This window comes from Leptonotus elevatus, chromosome 8 (genome assembly GCF_054856555.1).
Source record: "Leptonotus elevatus isolate MCC_2025b chromosome 8, RoL_Lele_1.0, whole genome shotgun sequence".
Lineage (NCBI taxonomy): Eukaryota > Metazoa > Chordata > Actinopteri > Syngnathiformes > Syngnathidae > Leptonotus > Leptonotus elevatus.
Window position 1 is genome coordinate 23,290,968 of NC_141246.1, and position 25,930 is coordinate 23,316,897.

Sequence of the window (25,930 nt, forward strand, 5' to 3'; positions counted from 1 at the left end):
ATTTATTCAGATTTAATATAAATCAGCCATGACATCTGCTCACCAAAAGCTGAGTTGCAATGTATTTGTTTATGGACTGATGTAGTGTGTGGCTAGAGCAGGATGAATGCAATTACAAATGATTTGCACAGCACCCACATCACGGGGTGCTTTTGCCTCATTAGAAATTTGTGTAGACCCAGTTATGCCCCTCCAACATTTTATTTGATATTCAAACTTTATATATATATATATATATATAAATAAAAAAAAGTTAAAAAAAAAAAAAAAAGACCGCTTTTAGGGGTAGTACTTCAGGCTGAGAATAGAGAAGTTTGTCAGCCTATGGAGAGAGATGACAAGTTTCAGGAGTTTATTAGCTGCATTGTCAAGTTTGTCACCTTTTTACTCGTGACTGCCACTTCTGGCCTAAAGCGTAACTGCAGCCTCTGTAAAGCTCATATGGCGCCACCACAATTACAATTGCCCCTGCTTTTGAAAATAATATTTTCAACAGAAGTCGAAGAAATAAAATGTGTGGCAAGTTTTCACAGACCACATAAATTGACATGGATGGATCATGACTGATATCTGTGTGGGAGAAAATTATGACTGATATTATTGTAGAGTGGCCAAACATTGAACTGTCATGTTTGGGTTCTGTTTTCCTTGTGTGTTCTCCCTTGGTCTTGTTAAGTGTGTAATCCTGCCCTTCCTCGTGTGAACCAATCAGTGCCCTCAGCCACTTGTGTCTTTCCCCAGGAAGGGCAGGATTTCTGTCATGTTTGGGTTCTGTTTTCCTTGTGTGTTCTCCCTTGGTCTTGTTGAATATCTCCTGGAGGTATTGGTAGCAAGGAGGCACGATGCTCAGATTTGGGTACTCAGAGTCTGTGAGGGATTTAACAGAAATATGATTAACAGTCGTAATGTCCGCTTCCCGGCCATTTGCTCCCTCTCTGCTGCAACCCGCGGAAGGGCTGGAACCCACTCAGGACCACACAGACGCTAATGACACAAGACACACGTGGCTGAGGGCACTGATTGGTTCACACGAGGAAGGGCAGGATTACACACTTAAAAAGACCAATGGAGAACACACAAGGAAAACAGAACCCAAACATGACATGAACCATGTAATTTATAAACTTTGATTATTCACAAGAAATTACATTTTCAGTAAAATTTTAAATGTAACCATTTTCTTCAACAACAACACCACACCAATGACTGGTTGATAAGGTCTAACAGGAAAATGTGTCTTTAAAAATGTGTTTAAAAAAAATAAAAAATTATGCCAGTAGCACGGTATTTGACAGCACATATTTGACATAAATTTATTTCACAACTGTTGGTGAACAAAGGCGTTGACACAAATATTCCTTGATAAATCTTATTTTTGAGCAGATGATGTGGCAACCCAAAAGCGGATGATAGCTTCCTCGGAGTTGGACAGGACGTATCAGTTGATTTGATTTCATCATCACACAAGTGTATTTATTTTTACTGTATCTGCATGCCCATATAAGTCCACAGTGACCATTTTAATTTCAACCATTCCCAGTGCCAGGACCACCAGTGAACGACTGAAAAAAATTGTACATCCTTGTTGTGTAAGGTACAAAGTCTTTCTTGTAAGTAATGATGGTTTTGCTGTGAGCAGTCTGGTAGACAATTTCATTTAGATTCTTCTGCACTTCTGCATTTTCTTCTTCATTTTGAGCAGAGTCTGATGGGAAAAAATAGAGCAATTTAGCAAGGCTGAAGAACCACTGTACGCCTTCACAGAAACAATGCATTTTATCTCCATAGCACCAATTATCCAAAACACCGTCACTTATCAAAGACCTTCAGATTTAATTTAGCTAAGGACATGACGATCCACCATAAACGTTAAGACGCCAGTGTAACAGTGTGCCACTAAATTGAACTATTAGGCAAAACGAATACACCAGAAAATTAGCCCAGAAAACCTTGAGGGCGCTCCAAGTAATGGCAACTTTTAATTTGCAAATAGACGGAAAAACAAACAAAACGTAAAGAAGACATGTTGACCTCTCACATCTACTTACGTGTGCTGATTTGGTCACGATTCGTGTAGTAAAAATATCCAAGGGTGCCAATTATGGTCCACACGCCGATTGTGTAAACCGCAGATGCGATTTTGTTCCACTTTCTAACATCTTTCAACGCCATTCCGGGACTCAAAACAGCTTCGTTGTGGGAATGTGTTCAGCTAGCAGCTAGCTTGACCGAACGCGAATAGGGTGCAGCCATGACAGTATAAACCGGAAGTAAACACAAGCAAGTTCCCCCAACTTTATTAAAAGAATCGTAATTTTCAATAACCTATTAGATACATTAAACAAGAACCTTTTAACACACGCAGTATGAACACTAGACATAACGCTAGGGAGATATCTAAATATACATTTCAAATAAAATTATGAAACCATATTATAATCAACACAGGCAGAAATGGTCAATTATTGCTGATTTGATTGATTTTAGTTATAACTGTTTAGATTTAGTCATAACTGTTTTAATTTCCTCAGTAAAGTTTGATGAGGGTAATAATGTGACGGAACGTTTGAAGATTCTTCCTTCCACATCTTATCACTTAATTAGCCATCTGTTTCAGGGGGAGAAAGTGTGTTATAATCAATTCCTTTGTAAAGTTGTATTTTCTGCAAAGGTGCCAGGATCTCTGGCATACTGTGTTTCCGCCTGGTTGGCCATCTGTCGGGGGGCCAGGTTGTCTGAACCTAGATTATTTCCACATCAACGTGTATTGAGTACTATCTGTCTTGCTTGCGAGAGGGGCGGGGCTTAAGGGTAGCAAAGGAGGAAGAGGAATGGGAGGTTTTTTTTGGGGCTGCTACGCGAAAACTATAAGAACGACTACAAGTGGGAGGGGCCACACAGACGCACGGGAAATTCATGGCGATTGGCTGAATCTTGTGTTGTTCAGAAATTTCTGTAAAATAAATCCTTCGAAGGAACTGATTCACCGATCTCCAGTCTGATTTTACGAACACGCGGAAAATTTAAGGATCGTTTTCCATCAGATTATAGAGAATGTCCGTATTATTCCATATGTAGTAATTGTTCGGTGAAAAAATTGTGTTTGTAGATAAGAAACCATGCTAAAAAAAAAAAAGACTGCTAATAAAAGTTAGCTCAAGGGACCTTATCAAAATCCTAATTACAAACTAGAAAGAAGTTCAACCCAACCATGTGAGAAAAGTGTTAAGTAATAATACTCCATATGGAGGTGGGATTTGTATTTGAAAAAAAAAAAAAATTCAACCAGTTTACCTTGAGTGTATTGTTCAAGGTATTGAAATCCCAAAAAAATAAGACCACCATTTTCATATGAATTTATCACAACAGCGTTTTTCAAGTAATGAGTTTAGTTTTCCCCCACAAAAAAATAATATGCATCTTGGATGAATGCAAAACAAGTCTGTTACTACCGCAATAATAATGAACATCTAACATTAACAAAGAAAAACGTAATTATGCTTATTGCTATTTGCATTGTGCCGTTTGGCATGCTGGGAATTACAGCATCAACTTCCTCTTTCGCTGGAGTCTTTTAAGCATGTTTTGTGTGCACAAAAACAGGGATTTTATTTTTGTGTGTGTGCAAGATTTCATAATTATATTTTGTGCAAGATTATTCTTTCGCCCATTTTTCTCCATGAGCTCATTTATACCCACAACATATAGACACAACCCCTTTTGAGCTACGTGCAGAGTGGCTGGCTGCCATCGTGATTCATTGGGTTAATTTGACTTAAAATTAAGGGATTTCCAAGCATTAAATTTTTTGGTTTGGTACACGTACACATTTTAATTAGTTAAAAACGTATATTAATAAATTGGCCTATTCTGTGGAGAGGTGTGGCTAGAGACAGTGCAAATCTACGTGCTGCCTCAAAATGTTTGTGACTTTGAATCAGTCTGACTGACCACCAGTATGATTGTCAAATGGGTAAGTCTTTTTGAGGCAGTTGCCTATATTGAACTTAATTTAACTCAACTTAATTAAGATGTTTGTACTATAATCTTGTGGCATTCACACAATTGCGGCTGAGTTGAAAGAACTTAAAAAGATGCATGCAAATAATTACCTAAATTTTTCAAGTTAAGTCAAGTTTTCAGTTTTTATAGTGTAATGCCTTGTATTTTGATGAACACCTTGGCTTATTATTCTGCTGTATTATAATGTTGGTCATGATGGTGGTACTTGGTACTAGTATTTATGTAGGTAGTACTTTGTGTCAAAAGTTTGAGAACCACTGCTATTGAGCATTCATTTTACCCGATAAAGAAGAGATTGAATGGAGTAAGCCCCCGGCCTAAACAAACAGTAAGATCAAGAAAGAAGCCATGAAAGTCCAAGTCATGAGATTACCTCCTCTGACTTAAACAGATGAACTTGTTTGTTTAGTTGGGCACATTAGCAGAACGTTAGCCCTTCATTCACTTATTAGGTTATAACTTGAGTTTATTTTATTTTTTAAGGCAAACTAATGGCTATACAGTACCTAAACACCTGTAGAAATTGACGTCATTAGGGTTTTGTGTAGCGATTCAGGCATGGCTCCACACCATGCAACTAAATCCCCTTAGGCATGTGCCTAGCAAGACATGCTAGTGAATCAACACCATCTCACATGCACGTTAGTCATCATAGTGGACTGGATTTGCTGAAGGGCGGACTCATCCTCATCCATTCACCTGGAAATGATGAGCCAGGGCCCAGACTGGAAAGGACAACACCCACATCAACCCCACCCAAGCACCTGGGTCAGACCACAGTGGGAAGACGCAGGGACCGCACCGCCGCTAAATCATCCCGCCCTGTTGCCAGCCACCATCCATGCTGCAAAAAAAATGCCCACAACCGATGAGCTGCTGAAGAAAGTCGATATGGACCAGATAAAAAAAAGAAGAAGTAACACATTGCACAAACAAAGTAGCCCACCACGTTTTCAAGGGCAGGTTTTAATGTAGAATCCTAATATCTCATTAGTTTTAATGCTTGATTTTTTTTTTGTGTAATTTGACATTTAAGTAATAATTATATGATATAGGCCTAATACCTGAGTATTATTTTGTCAAACCTGAAAAAAAAAAGTTCACATGCTAAACCAAACTAAATTATGTCTTAACTAAACTCAGAAAGTCTAGGACGCATATAATATTGTACACAGAAACTTGTTGACGCTACTACCAGTAGAGGATAAGCTTACGTCCCTTTAGCTGGAAAGCTCCTAATAAACGTTCACCTGTTTCAAAGCCACTTATGACAAAAACGCCATTTTAAATATACTTGTTTTTTGTTGAACCAATGTGTCATGATCTATGTTTTTGTTTACATTTGTATTTGGTTTTGTTACGTTATGTCCTGTTTTTCTTGTACTTCATGTCTTGTCTTTATCATTCGGACTTTTTTTCCCTACCTGTTCTCGTCAACTCGAACCCTTGTGTCTACCAATCAGCTCCCTCAGTCACTCTTTGTCTTATCCAGATGTTCCTCTTTTGTCTCGTAAGGTTGCTAATGCTGCATTCGAGGACAGTGGGACGTCTGACTTTTCTGACTTCATACCAGGAATTGTGAATGGAAAGTCCCCTTTGAACTCGGAGTGCAAAGTCGGGGGGGGAAAAGAATCACGACATCACCGACTTCAATCTGAAGCGACTCAACAATGGCGACCACTGTAGATACAAAGACTGTGAATGGCAAAACATAATTTTCACGATTATACAGAGCTATATTTTTATTTATTATAATTAGTGCGGTCGAAGTTAAAACATTCACTCATTGATTAATCACAAAAAACTATCGCATTAATCATGTATTAACGCAGATTAATCACACTATTAATTTTGACCGCGGATGATCCTTTTGCTTGACAGCAGATGGTTACGTTAAAGGTAGCACAGGTTGTTGACTACATGACTACATGCATTAAAGTAAAGAAAGATTAGAAGATTAGATTAGAAAAAGATTTAAAAAAGGATCATGGGAGTGCAGTGGATCAAAAAATGTTGAAGACGTCCTCATAACATTAAATGTCAAAAGAATTAACACATAACAAGTGCTCTTCAAATTTGACGGGCAAAAATTTTGATAAAAAAGCCTTTTTAATTAAGTGATTAATCGTGATTGATCAAAATTCAAAGATATGATTAATCAGATTTTTAACAAATAATAATCGTTTGACAGCTTTAATTATAACATTAATTTAGTTATTCAAAATAAATAACTTCACATAACCCAACGTGATTTGGACTGACTGTGTTAACCAGAACAACAATTTATCAGAATCAGTCATTTTTGTTGGGGGTTAAAACCCAGCCCTCCATCCCCCAAAACAACCCAAAAATTTAAAAAAAAATAGTTTACTAGTTTAATAGTTAAGTATTGATAAACAATTGGAAAAAAAATTCTGTGAATATGCGAATCCAGAGGTGCCAGTATGCGGGGGTCGACTTTGTGGAACTCCACTATTCACAGGGGATAGGGACCGACTCGGCCCCCAAATAGTAAAAAATATGCATATACAGTATTTGCCGACCATTGAAATGATTAAATTATTTATTTATTTTTATAAACCCCAAAAAATACTGAAACAATGATAATGATACTCCATTAAATATTATTCACAAAAAACATGGATTTCCTCCCCCCAAAATAAAAACAAACAATTAAAAAAATATATTTTTTATTTTTTTATTTAAAAAAAAAATATATATATATATAAATAATGGAGGAAAAAAATCCAAGAATAAGCAAATTTGTGGGTGCCAAGCTGCAAGTATGAGGAGGAAACATGTTTATAGCACCCTTTCTTTCTTTTCTTTTTAAAATTGTGTGTGTGTATTGTTGTTGTTTTTTTAAACTTCATCAAGAGGCCACTCAAAGTGTGATCGCATGTTTCCCATCCCTGTTGTAAGTTATGTATCAGATCCAGATGAAGATACCAGGAAATAAAATGTGTTGATCTCTTGTCTCATATTTTTCTTTTGATGTAAAACCAAAATGTTTTCAGTCTACAGCAAAAATAAAAAAAACTGGTCTCACTGTTATAATACTTTTGGAGGGGAGTGTATAGTAAGTGGCTGAACTTTCAGATCACAAAATCCTTCAAAATTGATATGACAATGCTTCACAGTAAAGATGGCTATTGAGCCTGTATTGTTTAGTTTAGTTTAGTTTTATTTTTTATTTCTTCCTTTCAGGCAAATCATTGTGACAGTTTCAACATAGCAGTTTACAACATAGATTAATTACACCCGAAAAGAAAAAGGACTGACGGGGTGAAGCCGAAGTTTATTCATTCCCGTCCCCAGAATACATTTAAGACGCAGTTATCAAGATGTTGATTTGTTGATGTTTCTGTATTTGGCAATTTGTAACTAATGGTTGTGTTTTTATAGTCAGGAACCCAGTTGCTGCCAACAGGATCGAGCAGATTCACCTCCAATGGGCACTAAGGGTTAATATTCGGATTCACTTGCCAGTGGGTTAATTCTATAGGTGCTGTCCCCCCCTGGCTGGTCGTGGGCGGGTCTGCCCCTCTGTTGGCTGCTGGGTGGCGGCTGCGTCTTGGCCGTTCCCTGGGTCTCTTGGGGGGTGCTGCGTTAAGGGGCTCTCCCTGGTGTCCGGGGCGGCGCCGCTCCGGCGCGGTCCACCGCTCTGGGCCCTGCGGCCCACAGGCCCCGAACCGCGTCATGCCTCGTGGTTCCCTCTCCCCTCCCCCTTCGTCCCCCTTGCTGCCTCTCCCACCTCGCCTCTCCCCGCCCGTCCTCCGCCTCCCTGTCCCTTACCCTTCTTGTCGTCTCCTCCTCCCCTGTCCGCCTTCCTTCCCCTCCCCTGGGCCAGGGGCTCCATCCGTGGCCCGGGTCTTGGCGCTCCGGGGGCCGGGAGGGTGGGTGGGTTTGGTGTTGTGCGCCCCCCCGCTCCGGTGGACCTCCTGGCACCTCGGGCGGGCCCCAGTATCTGGGGGGCGAGCCCTATCGCCCCGCCGGGCTGGTCCCATATGCCCGCCGGGGTCCCGGTGGGGTGGGTGGGGGTTTGGTGGGCGGGTGCGCCTCCTGCCCCTGCCCGGTTGGGGGGGGGGGGGGGGGGGTCCCCGCTGGTCGCTCCTCTTAACTCACTGCACTAGTTTTGCACAATACACTTTTATAGACATATAGGGCACATAACACACTTTGGGGCGGTGGGGTAGGGTGGAAACACCGTCTTCGCCCTACAACTCCCCTCCAATTTTAATGCACCCCACAACTGTGTGTGTGTGTGTGTGGGGGGGGGGTCGGGGGGGGGGGGGTCATCGGTTGGGGCAGACCGCAGTATAGAGCAGTGCTGCGGTCCCCTGTCCGTGTCCCCTCCGCGACCCCCCCCCCCCCTATTTATTTTTTTAATGCACCACATACACTCACTGACATGCCTGGGAGGCGGGTGGATCGGAGCGTGGGGATATAATTTCCCTCTGCTCCGGTTCACCTGCTCACAATTTTAATGCACCACACTCACACACTTGTATATACACTGGGTGGGGTCACATTCAAGGTTTAGTGGACTCAGTAACAGGGGTTAGCTTTCACTAAGAACGCTGGAGTGACGACCAGGGCCTTTCCCCGCTGGGCCTGGGGTTCGGGGGTGCCGACCGTCCTCCGGTGCCCCCATCTCCCCTTCTGCCCCCGGTGTTCCGTCCCTCCACGCGGCGGGGTGTGGGGTGGTTGCAGGTGCCCTCTCCGCTCCGCTGTCCGGCCCCTCTTCAGCGCCGATGCCTGGGTGCGGGGGGTCCCCGAGAGCTGCGGGTCGGGGGCTGGGGGGCTGCCGGTTGGTGGGGGTGGGGGGCGGCGGCTTTGTTGGGGGTGGTGTCTGGGGGCTTGGGGGCCTGGGGGCGGCTGGGGCTGGGGCTGGGTTGGGGTGGATGGCTGGGGGTGGATGGGGGCGGGGGGGTCGTGGGGGGAGCGGGGGCTGTGGACCGGTGGAGTGCCTGGCGGGCCTGCAGTGCCCCGTCCTGCTGCGTTGGGGGCGCGGGCCGTGTTGGGGTGGAGGGTTGGTTTGCTCTCCGGCCGGTGGCCCTGGCGGGGCCCGGGGGTCGACCTTTGGCGCTGCCGCGGCCTGGGGGGCCCTGAGGTGTTGCGCTTGCTCTGTCCTGGCAGTGGTCGACGGCTCCTCTCTTTGGTGGAGATTTTCATGCATGCCAGATCCACCACACCAGCATCTATTGAAACTCAGACACAATCTGCTTCTTCCTCAGGTCATTGAATCGGTGGAGGCTGGTGTCTGTGGATCTCACTTTGCTTCGTCTGGCCTTCCTTCCTTTCCTCAGTCTCTCCTTTGGTCTCTTGAGGTCTCCCTGATTTTTTGGAATTTAGATGTTTCTGGGGTTGGTGAAGGACTCTGGTTGGTGGCCCGGTGGGTGGTGTCTGGTCCGTGCTGGATTTCACTTTCCTTTCTTTTCTTTGGTCCTTCCTCGGGTCTCCTGACGGCGGTGTTCGGTTTAGGTGAACGGTATGGGATTTTTTAATAGGTTTTTGGTGAACTAACGAATACACACACACTCACACGCACGCACGCACACACGCACATACACACACTCATCCACATACAAAAATAAATAAATAATAATAATAAAAAAAGGAGAGCAATGATGATGACATTACCGAATGAACAATAATGAGCTCTTCAAAAAAAAAAAGATGTTGATTTGTTAATTATCAAGTTGATTAGTTAATTATCAAGATTTTGATACATTCATTGTTAGGAGATACAAAACACTGTCGTACATCGCCGTCGTTCAGTCTCAATAAAGCGTGTGCATCGGCATTCGTGTCTATCAGTTCATCTTCATCATCATGTTGTTGCTGTATTGCCACTTGTAGTTAGTGAATATTGGGATGTCATTGAGTAGCAGTCCACTTACTATCTCATTTAGAGGATCTTTGTACAGTTTGTCACTTTTTTACTCGCGACTGCCACCTCTGGCCCAAAGCGTAACTGCAGTATCTGTGTCAGGCTCGTTCATGGTGCGCGTGTGACTATGTGCTTCTTAAAACGACAGCCACAGAAAACATGACTTCAAAATGAGGTAAGAAAAACTACGCCCCTCCCCTCCCCAAAGAAACTGTGGAGTGTGCAGGTCCGCACACTCTACTATACTACTATAAAGGGTAGATAAAAGCTGATACGTGCAGTCAGAGTAAAACAGTCAGGGCTCTTTGTACTCATCTGGGCAGTGGGCATGCATGATATACAAAAAGCTTTAATTTTACCTTTTTAAACGGCACAATACATCTTTAACGTGATATTATCTATTAGCGTGGCACTTTGGGTCGTAATTCTTGTTTGTCGTGTAATTAATGGGGGCAGTCCTAGTGAAATACATTGTATCCATAAAGTCTTCAGTGTGTGTATTTTTGTTTGGGTTTAGCAGGCGGATATTTATGTCACCACGGAAAAACACTTGCTTGTTATTAATTCTAGACAGTTTTTTTTCTACACACTCAGTGAAGAGTTTGACCTTGGAATCCGGTGCTCGGTGAATACAGCTTACAATTACATTGTTGACATATTATTTAAGATGTTAAACTTGACGTTACTGTCAACAAACAGGGCGACCCCTGTTGTCGCCCTGTAAAAGTAAAAGTAACTCAAGGCAAGGAAATGTCATGTTTCTCAATGGCCAAGTCTAAAACCATTAAACTCAATATGGGATTCAGTCCTTTGAATTACTTCGAATTAGCAGCTTTTTCTAAGTCAGTACACATTACTACGGCTATACAGTTTTATAGGAATCTATATTTCCAGCCAGATTTGTTTTCTCATGAAACTCCCTTAGGCCTTTTATGCTTCATGATAACAAGTTACCATAGAAACATGCCAGAGATCTAATGATTATCCATCAGCGTATAGTGTTAAATCATTTTAAAAGACAGCCAGTCATAAAAAAAAAAGGCTGAGAAATCATAAATCTATGCAGAGAGTGTGAAGAGTTAAAATTTCATCTGTAACATTCTAGCTTCAAACAACTTCAGACAGACAGCATATTATTAAACAGCAGTGACTGATCACACATTCCTCAATATCATCCAGTTAATTCTATGCATAGTTGCGTCTACTTCCATATTGACTCACGTGCTATTTACTTAGGAGAATCAGGCTGAATGTAACGGTTCACACATGACCTGTTCTGGCAATGATGAGTGACCAGTCTGTTATTTTTTTGTTTAAAGTACTGATCCTGATTTGGTTAAAAGTAAATAAGAAGCGCAGTCGTCTTTCTGCTGGCTGGCGCTGAGTGTGAAAGTCACGCCTCACTACCGTTACGAGGCTCAAATAAACAATATCAAATCCACCAGCATTGTAAGTTTTCACAAGGTGTAACATTGGAACACAACGTGAAATCCCTTTTTAGAAAATAACATGAATCTGCTCCTTAATGTGTTTGTAATGATTTAGCTGTATGATATAACACCCAGTGTAAAGAATTTAAAATTTTAATTTAAAAGTGTTCGGACAATGTGGAAAGTGCAATCAATTGACATAAGCAAAGCACATTTTTGTTAATTCCACACATATTTTTCACTTTGAATATTTTCCCCATATTTGTTTTTAAAGGGAGTATACTTTGAATGGTCATAACTGATCAAGAATGTTTATCTACTGCATATTGGTTTTCAAATTTCAGTTATGTAATTGCAGAACAACATGAATTTAAACTAAATTTCCTCACTTTCACCAGCATTGTATTTAGGCCCGGGGCTATTTTTCTCATGTTGAAGTAAACGCCCCCTCTACCTACTTTGTTCAAACTTGTCAGTTGAAGGTATGAATCACACAACACATACATAAAATCAGCAGGCATTTGCAAGCAACAGAACGGCATATTCTTTTAGCACCTGCACTTATTACCTTGGAAGAGATAACATTTGGTGGAAAAATGATTTGAGAGGTAAGTCATTTTACTTATTTTTCTTTACTTTTTTCCCCCTGAAGTCTGATAAGATACATATTACTGCACTATTTTGTCTGCTTTTCAGCTGTTTCTGAGGAAAAATTTGACCTTTTTATCAAAACAATGATATCATTGAAGCCAAAAATACAAATTTAGATGATTTTTACAATACTGTTGTTGTCAGTGATATTTAAATGTACATATATATCCATATAGTGTCGGACAAGTAATCCTGACTCGGTCCAAACATAGGACCGTTACACTCGTAAGATAAAACTGGCATGTGTACATTTGTTTAAAAGTTGCATTTATGTCTTGTTTAAATTTTGGAGCAGCATCAATAACCATATTTAATTGTGTCTATTACATTTGGTGCATGAGCACTGTGCAAGTTGTGAGTTTTACTTTGACAATTTCGCTGTAGCAAAAATTAAAACATAACATCAGAATATGAAGGAAAATTATCTTTGTCCTTATGCAAAGTCACTCATGCATACAGCATTGGTTTAAAATGTTTTTAAAAAATCCCTTTTGAGAACAATAAAATAGGCTGAAGCAACATAATGTATTGGATCACTCATGTTTTGGTCAGACAGAAAATTCAAACCTCATACAGGTTTCAATACTCGTTACCGAATACTGTAGGACCACGTTTAAAGTAAAACACTTTTGTGAAGTGAACAAAAAGCCACACCCTTTTTCAGCTTGTGGTGAACACTTTTAATCAGTGGCATGTTGGGTTCTGAAAAACCTTTATAGGCCCTGGAGACACAAACACAAAAGAAGTTTCGTGACACCTCTATGGGAATAGTTCAAAAAGACTGAGTCAAGTGTTTGCCTCAGGCAATGATATTATTCATAGTTTACAATCTAATGTTTTTATATTATAAGCTATAGTCATATTATAAAAATACATCAATCCGTTTTTCCTACACTCTCAGAAAAAAGGATACTGTAGGGGTCCATTTTTGTTCTCTAAGGTACAGATTTTTGTGATGTGCCCTGTAGGGTTCACAATTGAACCATTAGGTACAAGTAAGTACTGCTTATGGTTAGAAAAGGTAGACAAATGGTTCAAACTGTCAAAGGGACCTTTTTGATACGTTTTTGTTTGCATGTAAGGGTACAAACAAGTGGCAGGCCTGTGTGAATGCCTTTCAAAATAGCCCACTTATTTGTGAAATGCAATGTAGAGAAATAAACAGAAAGGGTAGTAATGTAGACCAGGGATGGGAAATTTACTGTACTTTAAAACAATTGACAAAGTTTCTTGGGAAGAAGAAAAAATCTGTTGTTTGAGGTCTTTTGTATTTTTCTGCCACTCTTTGGTTCCCTGAATGCATTTCGGCATACAACATTGAACTTTTCCCCTCAGAAGGTCGTTTCCTTTCGACCCTTGACTTTCTGTAAGACTGTTATGATCTTATTTTTTTTTTTTTAATGGAGAGGAACAGGCGCAAGTGTTACAAATGGATATGAAAGAGGTAATTACAACTTAATACTAATTAGGTGTGGTAGGGGAATTTTTTTTAGAACGATCTTCACAATATATAGTCAGAAAAAAGGTGTTACATTTGTACCTTCAAGGGTCCAATGGCTTGCACCAAGTCTACCCCTTAAACAGGGTACATACAGTATATGGATCCTTAAAATTTGAACCCTGAAGTACATATTTGATGAAAAGGGTACACATTGTAAGGGTTCTAAAATATGTACCCGGTTTAAGGGGTGCAATAGATTTATCCTTGAGGGTACCGTCCCAGTGACAAGGCATTGGACCATTAAAGGTACAAATTTAACACCTTTTTTTTTTCTGACTGTCACACACAATGTAGTCATCTGACTTTGAAGCCAGGCAATATGGGCACAATTCCCACTCAGTAACAGTGTCAATATGGCTGTGAATGACTTTCTGTCTTTATGAGCCCTTCTATTGATTGGAGGATAAGTGATATCACAGCTGGTTGTAGCTAGCCTCGTAAAATATGTTTACGTGCTTGTGTTCCCACACATGACAACGGGAGTGAAGTGAATACTTCCCAGAGCAAAACAATGCATGTGGGGACGTTTTTCTTTTCCTGGACTGTATCATCATATCGTATGAGACATATGATAACTGTCGATATGTATTAGTTACAGTCAGAGCAAGTTATGATTAGGATTTTGGGAACAAACTTTACACCGTGGTGTCATTTACAATTACTGTAAATATAAAGGGTCTCTATGTAACTTTTCATGATAACTGCTTGGCAAAAGCAGTACAAACAGCAATACATCCTTTATTCTCAGCTTAAAAAGGGACTGGCTGTATTTCCTATCCTGCCCAATATATATTTTTTTAACATGACATACAATGCTTTATCACATCTTTATGGCGTATAGTATCAGACAACGTCAATAATGTCAATGAATCTAAACTGAAATAAAGTTGACCAAAAAATGCTAAACATGATTTAGCATAGGAGTTTACTTCAAATATTGCTAAAGTTGAAGGTTTATTTTTTTCACAAGAGAAGTTTTGCTGTATCACACACGAGAACCGGATGCGAATTTTGCTCTTCAGCACCTTGTTAGATAACGGCAAAAATAATGTCATCTTTTTGGTTTTGGCTGGTAAATGAAAACTGCTTTTACCCTGACGAGCGCCCTAGACCCTAGACAATGAGGCCAGACGCGCAGTGCGTCATGTGCAATTTGGGGGCGGCGGCCTGGCAGGCGAGACGTGAAATCCTTTCAACAAGCCCAACATGTTTTGGCACACCAATCCGGAGAGAGCCAAAAATGGTAAAACAAAGAAAATGGTGATGCTCGAAAACATGGCTCTTAACTTTGTCAATGCTGGTTTGAACTTGAAATTGGCAAATATCTACAGTATCACTCATCCTAAGCCCTGGGCTATGTCATGTCAGTGGTGGAATCAAAGACTTAAAATAATTTTATCTAATAACATGATGGAACATTGGATGCTCTTTTTCCCTCCAGGTAATCATTCCGCGTCTGCTACAGCAAAACCTGTTGGGTTTGGATCAGCAAAGGCACCAGAGGCAAAATCATCACCACTCAAGGACATTTGTCAACTGTCTCATCAGGCGGGAGTCCAGTAGCTTTAGACGCTATGATGAGTTCAGGGGCGGGGTTTCGCTCAGGATTAGGGTCCTCGAGCCTGTCTTCTGGGTTCGTAACTGTTGATGATAAGAAAGAAGGGAGTCCAGGTTCGGTTACCTTTACAAAGGTGACCAAAACCTACAGTGCAGATGGATTTGGGCAAACAAGAGGGTCAACATCTGCAGTTGCATCTTCTCCTATTTTGAAGGAGAGGAAGATTATGACCACAATGGCAACGACTCACTCGGATGTTTTTGACGGTTAGTCATAGTTTGGGTTCCTTCAAGATTTATCTGCAGTTATTACATTTAATGAGCGAAGAGACACTTTTGATGTATTGACATGTTTCAGGGAGTACAAGCACCGACTCATCTCCAGAGTATTCAAGGAAGGAGTATGGTGAGTGAGTCACCGTGAATCATTTCATTAAAACTCTTAGCTAGGTGCTAATGTATTCAAACTGTCAATCTTTCTTCTTTCTTAGGCTCCTCAAAGGCAACGTCGGATTCCACCACACGGGGGAGATCTCAGAGTCGAGGTACACGTGCAGTAGGGGTAGAAGACCGTAAAAAAAGAAAATTAAACAGTTTAGATTTGATATGGGAAAAAGTGGGCATCAACTGCTGAGGTAGGCTATAGACCAAGAACGCGTCAGTACTTTCTCATACTGTCTGATAAGCTTTAATTACACAATATCACAAAGTAAAATACTAAACCACACAACAACAAGCTCGTTTACCTGCCAGTTGATTAGAAACACCTGTGGCTAAAGACAATCTGTGGCAGGGTTTTTACTTTATGGACCTGGATTCCCCAGCCCTGCATGTACACTACTCGCTCCAGTAAAAAAACAATACGGAGATAAGACACGTTCCTTTGGAGCTGCATGCCAATGGCGATGCTAAGCGTTCATGCTCTCCATTACATTTGAAGGGACTCTCTCCACTGCTAACGTGATCGCTACGTGTGTTTAATGTTGCTTTTTATCAGAACGTTGCCAAATTGCCACCACTTTGGTAAAATTTGTTTAGCCTGCTTTAGTCTACTGTTTAGTATTGCTTACAGGAAAATGGCGCGAACATGGAAGCACATGTCCCACCTCTGTCTGTTGATGCAATTGGTCACAGCGCCAGTAAACAATGCCGTGGGGTAACTCACAGACTCGTATGGCAAGCCCTTTGACGAAGACTATGCTAGTTGAGTAACCTAATGTCTGATATCAAAGATATGGAATAAATGTTCATAGGGCTTTCCATAGACTTGGTTACTTACTTAAAGTTACTTTATTGCGCACGTCGACAAGTGTGAACTAGTGATGTTAAAAGGAAGCTTCATGAACCACTTGCGATATTTTTTTACTCCTCCAAATCAGTAGTTTTCAAATAGGGGTAAGTGTACTCCTGGGGGTACGTGATGGCACTCCAGGGGGTACGTGAGACTTTAAAATATATTTAAAAAGTATATGTAAATATTTCAGAAAAATAAAGTAAGTTCATAAAATAAATGGTATACTCAGTAGGCTATTCATTTTCAGTGTCCTAAAAACCCAGCATCTCCCCATACCAGAATGGTTCAACCCAACTTGCCATATGCCACCTAGAATCACCTGTCAATCATTTGAAAACTTTATTTAAAATTCAGTTAATTATTTATTTTTGAGACCAAGTCCAGTCAACTTTATTTATATAGCACCATATCATGTAAAGAAACAACTCAAAGTGCTTTACACCCCCCCCCCCCCACACACACCTACACACACTCACCCCAACACACACCCACACACACGCACACACACACACACACACACACCCACACCCCCCCCCCCACACACACACACACCCCCACACACACACACACACAAAGACCAGAGTTTTACTATAATCCCAAAAGATGATACTGTATGTTACGATCTGTCTCTGGACTGCAGATAATTGAAAAATAATCTTTTGGCTAATTGTGGCATGTTTACTGAAATGTTTATTAACATGTACTGTCCCTGATACAAATAAATAGTTGAAAATAGTAGTTGATAAAAAAATTAAATTGTGCACAAATCTTTATTTATAATTAATAAATTAATTAAAATTAATTTATTACTTAATTTATTTTATATGTACCTTTTTATTTCCAAATAGTTCAAGAGACCACATGAATACAAATAGAGTTCCAAAGTAAAAAAAAAAAAAAATCAGACAATGATGTCACAGCACTCTATTTTAGTGTGCTTCATTAAGCTTAATTTTTCCATCACAACTTGTTTTGTGTTTTGTTTTTCCTGAGGTTTCTGAGACTGGAGTGCCTTCTCCGGATTGTATGTTTTAGGGCTCTTCAGAATGATGCAATGTTTTGTGCTAAGTCATGCGTCAATATTTTTAGCAGCACGTTTTGGGCCATCCTGTTTGAAGACACACTGGGCAACACATTTCTCAATCACATCTTAAGATTACTTTGTATCGATTCAAGAAACTCCAGATAGGATGATGATAATATTCAAACAATTGAGCCTATTTTCTCTTTCAGAGAGTGAGATCCGAAACAGGCTTCAGAGTGCTTCTACTTCAGCAAGTTGTAAGTACCACGTTTTTAATGTGAAGATGATGGCCACAAATACAACTCTGTCACTTTGTTTTTGTAATATTAATTTTCTGAACGCCAACTGTTAACATGCACTTGGCAGGGACTGAACTGGGTGACGTGAAACGTCTGCTGAGAGGAAATCAGTCTGAGAGCACCGGCACCATTCAGTCCCCGAACAACTCTTTGCCCATCCCCAAGAAGGCCCATGTTGAAACTCGAACCATGTCTGAGAGCACGAGCACCATTCAGACCCCGAGCAACACTTTGCTCATTCCAAATAAGGCCAGTGTGGAAACTAGAAGCATGTCTGAGAGCATTAGTGCCATTCAGTCTCCTAACAACTCACTGGTCATCCCCAAGAGGCCCAGTGTGGACACAAGGATTATGTCTGAGAGTACCAGCACTATTCAGTCTGCTAACAATTCACTGATTATCCCTAAGATCACCAGTATGGAAACCAGGTTCAGGACTGAGAACTCAAAACCAGGTGAAGTTTACTGTGACTTTCTGCTTTCATTTCAGATTTTTTTTTTTTTCTGGGACTCTGTGAAGGGCAGACAATGAGATAGTTCACTCCTTCAATATGTCATCTCCTTTATTTCCACATGCCAGGTGTTCTCAAATCTACACTAGGTCTGTCCCCAGCTCCAGATCAATATGGTGGTGTTTGGCCTGGAAGTGTTAACAGCAGCTACAGCTACAATACAAACCCCAATAACTTAACCACATCATCTACCATTTACCACTCAGGTCAGTTAAATAATGTATGAACCCATTCACGATAGCCCTGTGGGCATCACGGTGGATAACTGGTTAGCACTACTTTCCTACACTTCTAATAGACTAACACAGTGGTTCTCAAATGGGGGTACGTGTACCCCTGGGGATAAGTGAAGGTACTCCAGGGAGTATGTGAGATTTTAAATTATATTTTAAAAGTATTTCAGAACAATATAAATTCATATATTTTATCTTAAATTCAGTAGGCTAGTCAGTTTCAGTATCCTAAAAAAACAGCATCTCCCCCATACCAGAAGGGTTTGACCCAACTTGTCATATGCCCCCTACATCACCTGTTAATCACTTGAAAACTTTATTTAAAATTTAGTTTATTATTTATTTTTTAGAACAGAGCTTTACTATGATACCAAAAGATGACACTTTATATTGATAATAATCTGTATGTGCACCAATATTTATTTATTTATTTATTTATTTATTTATTTATCTATTTTTATTTCCAAATAGTTCAAGAGACTGCATAAATACAAATAGAGTTCCAAAGTTTAATAAATCAGACAATGATGGCACAGCACTCTTTTTTCTTTCTTTCTTCAATTAGAAATGCATTGCGCTGGTTAGGAGGTACTTGGCTGAAAAAATATTTCACAGGGGGTACGTCACTAAAAAAAATTGTTGAGAGCCACTGGACTAACACATTGACAGTCATCCCATGTGTATGTTTTTTTGTCTTTAAATTATGCTATGATTATTTTACATGGGTACATGTTACTCCATATAGGAGGAGGACGAGGAATGAGAGGAGGAGGTGGAGGAGGTGGAGGAGGTGGAGTAAGAGGTGGAGTAGGTGGAGTAGGAGGTTTTCAGAACAATATGGCTCTTAGCTCTCCCCCTGTGCACAGTGGGCTATCTGTCAGCAGCACTGGTGAGCCTTTCTTGTCAAAGTTCAACCATGATTGTCCTAGTGAAAGGATAAGACTGCAAATGTGTTTTTTTTTTTGTTTGTTTTTTTTGTTTTTTTTGGTACAGCAGTGCCAGTGTACGGTGTTCAGAATAACCTGGTCAGTATCACCAGCCCCGCTGTTGTCGCTCCAGCTGGAACAAACACTGAAATAGGTAAAGTGATAAAGTCTACAGATATTATTAGGGTTCTAAATCTAATAGTTTGGGAATTTTCATTTAGTTTTTGAGTTTTGTTTTGTAAATGTAGTTTTTAGAGCATGTTTGTTAGTTGTTTTTTAATTATAATTTGTTTTAGATGTTTGGAAACTGCTTTGTTTTTATTTAGTTTTTATCATATATATATATATATATATATATATATATATATATATATATATATATATATATATATATATATATATATATATATATATATATATATATATATATATATATATATATATATATATATATATATATATATGATAAAAACGAAATATATATATATATGCTTTTCAGGCTGAGTGTGACAGTCATTCCAGACACACACAAGTCACAAGCATGGCTATCACATAGGAGCGACATCATCTGGTGGCGCTTTTAAATTGGCTGCCGCCAAATGACGTTGCATCCACGCGACACAGTAAAAGGATCACAACTCCCAGACAACTGTTTGGCCTTCCTTCTACTGGATAACGGCTGTGCTAAAATACTGAAATGAATACATTTAAAAACAATAATAAAGGCTCATGTATTAAATCAGTGGTTTCAAAGTCCGGTCCTCGAGGGCCTGAGTCCTGTATGTTTTCGAGGTTTCCCACATTCAACACAACTGATTCATATTTAAACTCATCAGCAAGCTCTGCGGGAGCCTGATAATTATACTGATCATTCAATCAGGTGTGCTAGAGTAGAGAAACCTCGAAAACATGCAGGACTCAGGCCATCGAGGACCGGATCTTGACACGTGTTTTAAATTAATTACTGAAGATGAAAATGAAGTGACATTTTTGCTACATTTTCACTAATTATAGTTAATTTGAGTTAGGATGTTAGAAACATTATTATTTACATTATATCTTAATATTTTCCTTAACATACAATGTGTTCTTTTTTTGTTTTGTTTTTTCCAGTTTATGGCGTGCAAAAAAATGTCTCTAACCCTGGAATCAGCACCACCACTGGTAAGAAATTTCTCACAATGCACAATTTGTGTAAAACTGTATATGTAACTCGATTGACTTTGTAGAGAAGTGAGTAATTTTATTTGTTAAAAAGTATTTTAATTGAAAGAAGACATTATGCATTCTTTCCACAATTTAAAAAGGCAAGCTTAGACAGACCAAGACAAGCAGAAACTCAAAGGCAAGCGTTTGAGCAGTACGCTTGATTTATATTACCCTCTCCTGCCATTCCAAATCCCAGGAGGCCGTAGATACAAACACAGAGAAGTTGTAGCCACAAACACTTAGTGTATGCAGCGCTCGTGGTTTCTGATTTGTTGGGCTATGATCATGCAGTTAGACTTCTCTACTGTGTGGGTGGCGGGTAGAGAGTTTACTGTTTGATACACAGACCTGACGTCTGGGAGCCCATTGACATTTTTGGATCAACGGGGGTGTGGCTTTGGATGACCCCCTCAGGTGAAGGACAGGGGCTGATGTCTCACCCTATAGTACAGAAAATGTTGGATGGATTTTTATCATGATCTTTTATTTTATTTTATCATAACATTTTCATTATTGTCAATGTTATTGTGATGTGTTTATACAGTACATAGTGTAATTTTGACTTGCATGCCTGTTTCCAGCAGTGCGCCCCAGAAGCCCTTCTCCTGATGAGGCAGTGGGCAAAGATTTTAAATTTGTGATGATAGAAAAGGACAACGCACCTGTCAAGAAGGAGACAGAGCGACTGGTCATGACCAAAGACACGGGCAAACAATTCATGTCGGCTGCTCCTGCAACTTCTACATTGTCTGCTGGTACTACTTGAGACTTATTGCAAGCGTATTTATTTTTTTACATAAAAAAACTGAATATTGAGATGGCATACTTTCAGTGCAATTATTTCAGCAACATAAGGAATGATGATTGTTCTGTTGTCTATAGCTAGTGCCTACTCTGACGACTCACTGCTGAGAGAGAAACAGAAGTTTGCAATGGCCACAATGCATGATGAAAGGGATGCTAAAGGTAGACTATGTCAAACCTTTGCATTATGGGACATGGAAACATTTATTTATTTATATTTATAATAACTCATTGTCCTGTTTCACATAGCTGCACTCCTGAATTTTGGTTCGAAAGATAAAGTTGGCTGCGCAGGTAAAGTCAATTGTCCCATTCTTACTTTATAGCCTAATTTGATTTAAAATGTCATATACTGTACATGTATATCACCAAAGCCTCATAAGTCATAAATTGGCAAACTTCGCATTTATTCAAAAATCTATACTTTTGGTCAGTTCACACGTATGGGTGTCATTTTTACGAATTATTGACCAATCTAAAGTGTTAAAAATGGCTTGCTTTTTGATAGTTGTAAAAACATTCCGCTTTTGGGGTCTCCTGAAAGTGTCGATTTTGGAGGCACAAGGTTTTGGCCCGACGACAGCAATATGTAAATGTGATTTAAATTTTTCTTTTATCTTTAATAATCATCACGACTACTATCCATGATTATTCTTATCTTTATTTTGAGTTGTTTTGAATTAGGAACAAATTGGACATACTAGCTCCCAAGTAGGAGTTGCCTGGCTCATGGCATCATAAAAAACACAACCTTCAGAAAAAGAAAGAATAAAAATAAATAAATAAATAAAAAACACAACCTTGTTATGATACTTTTAACAAGCAAGACAACACACTCATAAATAAACTACTGTACAGAGGTGCATGTTGTCAAATGTGGTCACATTTGCACTGTTGATGCATGCCCATGCACTTCACTTGCAGTTAGGTTAATAGTCTTCTAGCTCAGGGACAAGCAACTGGCAGCCCCTTGATTAGCTAAAAAAAAATAAAAATAATTATGTAAAAATCTTCATGAATATTCATTATATGTTTTCCACAAAAAACAGGGTTTTGGGAGGAGGGTGGTATGCGTAAAAAAAATCCTGGAAATAAATGGAAAATACTCCTATTATATATATATTTTAAATGCTTCAATAATTCTGCAAATATTCAAATGGTGCCGAACCGCAAGTGTGCAGTGGTCGACTGGAATTGTAATATCACCATTCACCACAAGATGACAGACTTGGCCTAGTTTATATCATGTCTTATAGTGTCCTATTCTAAGTAGGCCTAATAATTTTGTAGAGCTTAAGAATGATATGCAGATTGAAATATTTTGATAAATATGCCCAAAAGGAGTTGGATTGCTGTTCCACGTCCTTGTGCCATCCTTGATTTGTAATTATTATTGTTTGTACATATTTGATCCATATTTAAAATCCCATTTTTGTCATACATCTAATTAGGAAGTAGCACTGATAAAAAAAAATTGTGCCCCCCTCCAGCGTTTAAGCTGCCTATCCATGTTAAATCTAACTAATGGCAAACATTAACCTGACACTAATCTATCTGTAAAAGGGCCACTCAAACCTGTTTGGAAAAAGACAAAGCATAAACAAAAACCTGGAAGATGATTGGGAAGATGAAAATGTTCTGTTCTGTAGACCCGAATTATATTGATTTCTCATTTAGAAATGGACTTCTTTGAATATATTCTCATCAGATGTGTGCAATGATGGCTCATGTTTTGGCTTGAGCCGCTGCTGCCGCTGCAGTTGGTGGAAGTGGCTGCTGGGCATGCTGCTCGGCCTCCTCCTTCTCCTTGGGCTCCTCTTCGGACTCATCGCTTTGAGTGAGAGAAAACTTGCGTCTATGACAGTATTTTTCATTCCCATTGAGGAATGCCTGCATGTCTCACGAATGACTCTGGCCTCTCAGGTGAGGAAGTGAAACGTCTCAAGAAGCGAGTTGAAGCTTTAGAAGCCATCACCGGCTCAGCATCAGCCAGGACGAGTCGTCTCTCCGGCATTAACATTGCTGATCCGCTGGATTCCAAATACACAGACAGGAGTTATTCTGGTTCTACACTGACTCACTCTGATAACGGAATTGGTTTAGGCACTGCAAGAGGACAAGGAGAAGACTGGCAGAGAACTGTGCAGCAAATAGTCAGAACTGAACTACGCTCTGATGCTTTTAAAGGTCAGAAGTAGACATACTCATACGACAACGACGTTGCTAATATACTAATCTCTAGTTGTGGTATGATGTTAATTAATCATCATTTATTTATAGACTCCCTGAAAGGAGCTAAAGGAGACACTGGGATAAAAGGTGTGTTTTCCCAATTTTTTTTTAAACTAAATTGTTATTTTTACATGCATCATGAGTCAGATTGTTTATTTACAGGCGATCCAGGTGTTCTTGGGCTTCAAGGTAAAACTTAAATCATTCTAAAATATTTGTTTAGTCAAATATTTCTCTCAGAAAAAAATATTTAACATCTAACTACTTGTAGGTGATCCTGGATTTCCCGGCCTACCAGGTAAGAATCTGGGGCAGTTTTCTTCCTGAATTGAGACAACAGAATATATTAGTCCCAACCCATCTTTCTCTTGTCACGGAGTGTGTGTGTTCAAATATTAACATGCCAGGGTAGCCTTAATAGAGGGAACGGTGAGTGTTGGGTTCAGCCAACCGAGAACATTTAATAAACAACAGATCAGAAAGGAAGACAAGAGAATTTAATTATTTTTGCTCGCGAGGAGAACAGACAGAGAGTGTACCCAGATTACAGTCTCTTTTCCTCTCTGGACACACTTTGCTGCTCCCTCCCTTCTTTTGGATTTTCACAAAATACATAGAAGTTGCTGTTCTAAAGGGGAGGGTGCACACACAACAGCAGCTTCAAAGCAGTCACATATACAAATCATCGTGCAGATAATAATTTAGACATGTTTTTCTTCAGCACTGAACGTTTCAAAGTCAAAGCTTCAAAAGTTCAATCGCAAAATATTCCAGTCGTTATCTTGCGATCAGGTCACAGTTCTTGTTTTTGAAGATGAAGGAGCATGAGTCATACTCACTTTCACAGAATAAATGCTTCAAAAAACATACGGGGTACATTTAAATACATTAATCCTAACAGTGAGCATACATTAAACATGTTATGTTTCTCAGGTCCTCCTGGACGGGTGGGTAACCCAGGAACAGAAGGACCCAGGGGTCCAAAGGGAAGCACAGGTAATTTGGATCATATGTGACGTCTACGTTTTACCTTTATTTAAATTTTCGGGGTTAAGACATGGTTTGGTTTACCTACAAAGTATCAATATGAATAGGTGATCCAGGTCTTCAGGGGTTACCAGGTCAGAAGGGCTTGGATGGGCAGATGGGCCCTCAAGGAGAGCATGCACTACCTGGTTCTGGACCTAAAGGAGAGAGAGGTAAACAGGACTGAATCTGGTTACTGTTTTATAGAGGTGTTCGGTCTTTAATATCGAAACTTAATTTGGACAGGATCTCCAGGAAATCCGGGACCAGTTGGTGCCCCTGGACCAGTTGGGCTGAAAGGTAAGAGCTACTGTGAATGACAATGGTAAATGATTGACCCTAAGTATGAAGTAACCTAACTAATCATACAAATGGAATGTAATGGAAATTGTCCAGTTCAGTTGTATAAAAGTTTTGATTCAGACAGAATGATGTTCAAAATAATGGTTGTCTGCAGGTGCTCTTGGTCAAAAGGGATCCCAGGGCGATAGCGGATATCCAGGACAAAAAGGTTCACTTGAATTATATTTTGTATATGGTACTTGCATACTGTATTGAATCTGTGGTATCTATCACCAGTATTTGATGAGCAAAGTGTAGTGTAAAACTAAATACCACTTTTGTAATACGTAAATTTACACATTAGGATCACCAGGATCACCAGGAACCAAAGGGGGCTTGGGAGAGAGGGGACCACGTGGCCTAGCAGGTATGTCTCTGAGAATCTCACCAGCTGAATATATTGCAAGGACCATTGTTTTTTCAAAGGTGTTAAATTGACAGTGTGTAATCTTTAGCGCCATCTAGTGGTGAACGAATAATTCATGCAATTTAAAAACCCACTATTGATTTCAACAGTACGCAAAAACATACTGTATGTTCTATCACATCAACTTCCATTTTATATATAATCATAGTTCTAGTAATAACTAATTACATTACATGGCTGGAGCCTCACCTTACAATAGTCTGACATGTTTTGCCGCCGTCTTCCTGCTATCGATGCCCAAAGGACAACTTCGTGAACGTAGATAGCCCCCATGGTGCTTGCATCAGGTGTCGGACCAAAATGGGTCGACTGCCGCTTACCTTCCACAGTTGGGGCCTGCAGGTGGTCGTCGCTGAGTCCCGTGATTCGGGCTGCCGGCGCTTTTCACCTACTGCTTTGCTCTCGCAAGCTTTTACTAGCTGTTGTTTTTTTGTTTGTTTTTACTAGCTACTCCCGCTAGCCGCTCTTGTTAGCTTATCCGGCTAAATCCGGCTAAATCCGGCTAAATCCGGCTCGCTTTTCCATTCCTAAACTTACCATGTTGTCCC

The 25,930-nt window shown here is 39.9% G+C and overlaps 2 protein-coding genes across 2 annotated transcripts in view; one reads left to right on the forward strand and one right to left on the reverse strand.

Annotated features, from left to right (window-relative positions):
• Nucleotides 1-1,287: 1,287 nt before the first annotated feature.
• LOC147170260 (small integral membrane protein 26-like) lies at nt 1,288-2,253 on the reverse strand. Its single transcript, XM_086083267.1, has 2 exons — nt 2,049-2,253; nt 1,288-1,705 (listed from the first exon to the last, which is right to left on the reverse strand). The coding sequence occupies exons 1-2, from the start codon at nt 2,170-2,172 to the stop codon at nt 1,527-1,529; spliced, it is 303 nt and encodes a 100-aa protein (XP_085939393.1). The 5' UTR covers nt 2,173-2,253; the 3' UTR covers nt 1,288-1,526.
• A 9,576-nt stretch (nt 2,254-11,829) lies between these two features.
• LOC147170261 (uncharacterized) overlaps nt 11,830-25,930 on the forward strand; it is a 30,817-nt gene continuing 16,716 nt past the window's right edge. Inside the window, exons 1-23 of the mRNA XM_086081791.1 lie at nt 11,830-11,954; nt 14,940-15,322; nt 15,414-15,461; nt 15,547-15,600; nt 17,583-17,630; nt 17,740-18,126; nt 18,252-18,389; nt 19,162-19,305; nt 19,413-19,496; nt 20,456-20,506; nt 21,136-21,306; nt 21,434-21,517; nt 21,605-21,649; nt 23,064-23,192; nt 23,279-23,542; nt 23,636-23,674; nt 23,750-23,776; nt 23,859-23,885; nt 24,521-24,583; nt 24,682-24,786; nt 24,860-24,913; nt 25,071-25,124; nt 25,260-25,322. Of these exons, the coding sequence (XP_085937917.1) occupies nt 15,073-15,322; nt 15,414-15,461; nt 15,547-15,600; nt 17,583-17,630; nt 17,740-18,126; nt 18,252-18,389; nt 19,162-19,305; nt 19,413-19,496; nt 20,456-20,506; nt 21,136-21,306; nt 21,434-21,517; nt 21,605-21,649; nt 23,064-23,192; nt 23,279-23,542; nt 23,636-23,674; nt 23,750-23,776; nt 23,859-23,885; nt 24,521-24,583; nt 24,682-24,786; nt 24,860-24,913; nt 25,071-25,124; nt 25,260-25,322 (2,329 nt within the window). The 5' untranslated portion in view covers nt 11,830-11,954; nt 14,940-15,072. The remainder of the gene's footprint in view (nt 11,955-14,939; nt 15,323-15,413; nt 15,462-15,546; nt 15,601-17,582; nt 17,631-17,739; nt 18,127-18,251; nt 18,390-19,161; nt 19,306-19,412; nt 19,497-20,455; nt 20,507-21,135; nt 21,307-21,433; nt 21,518-21,604; nt 21,650-23,063; nt 23,193-23,278; nt 23,543-23,635; nt 23,675-23,749; nt 23,777-23,858; nt 23,886-24,520; nt 24,584-24,681; nt 24,787-24,859; nt 24,914-25,070; nt 25,125-25,259; nt 25,323-25,930) is intronic.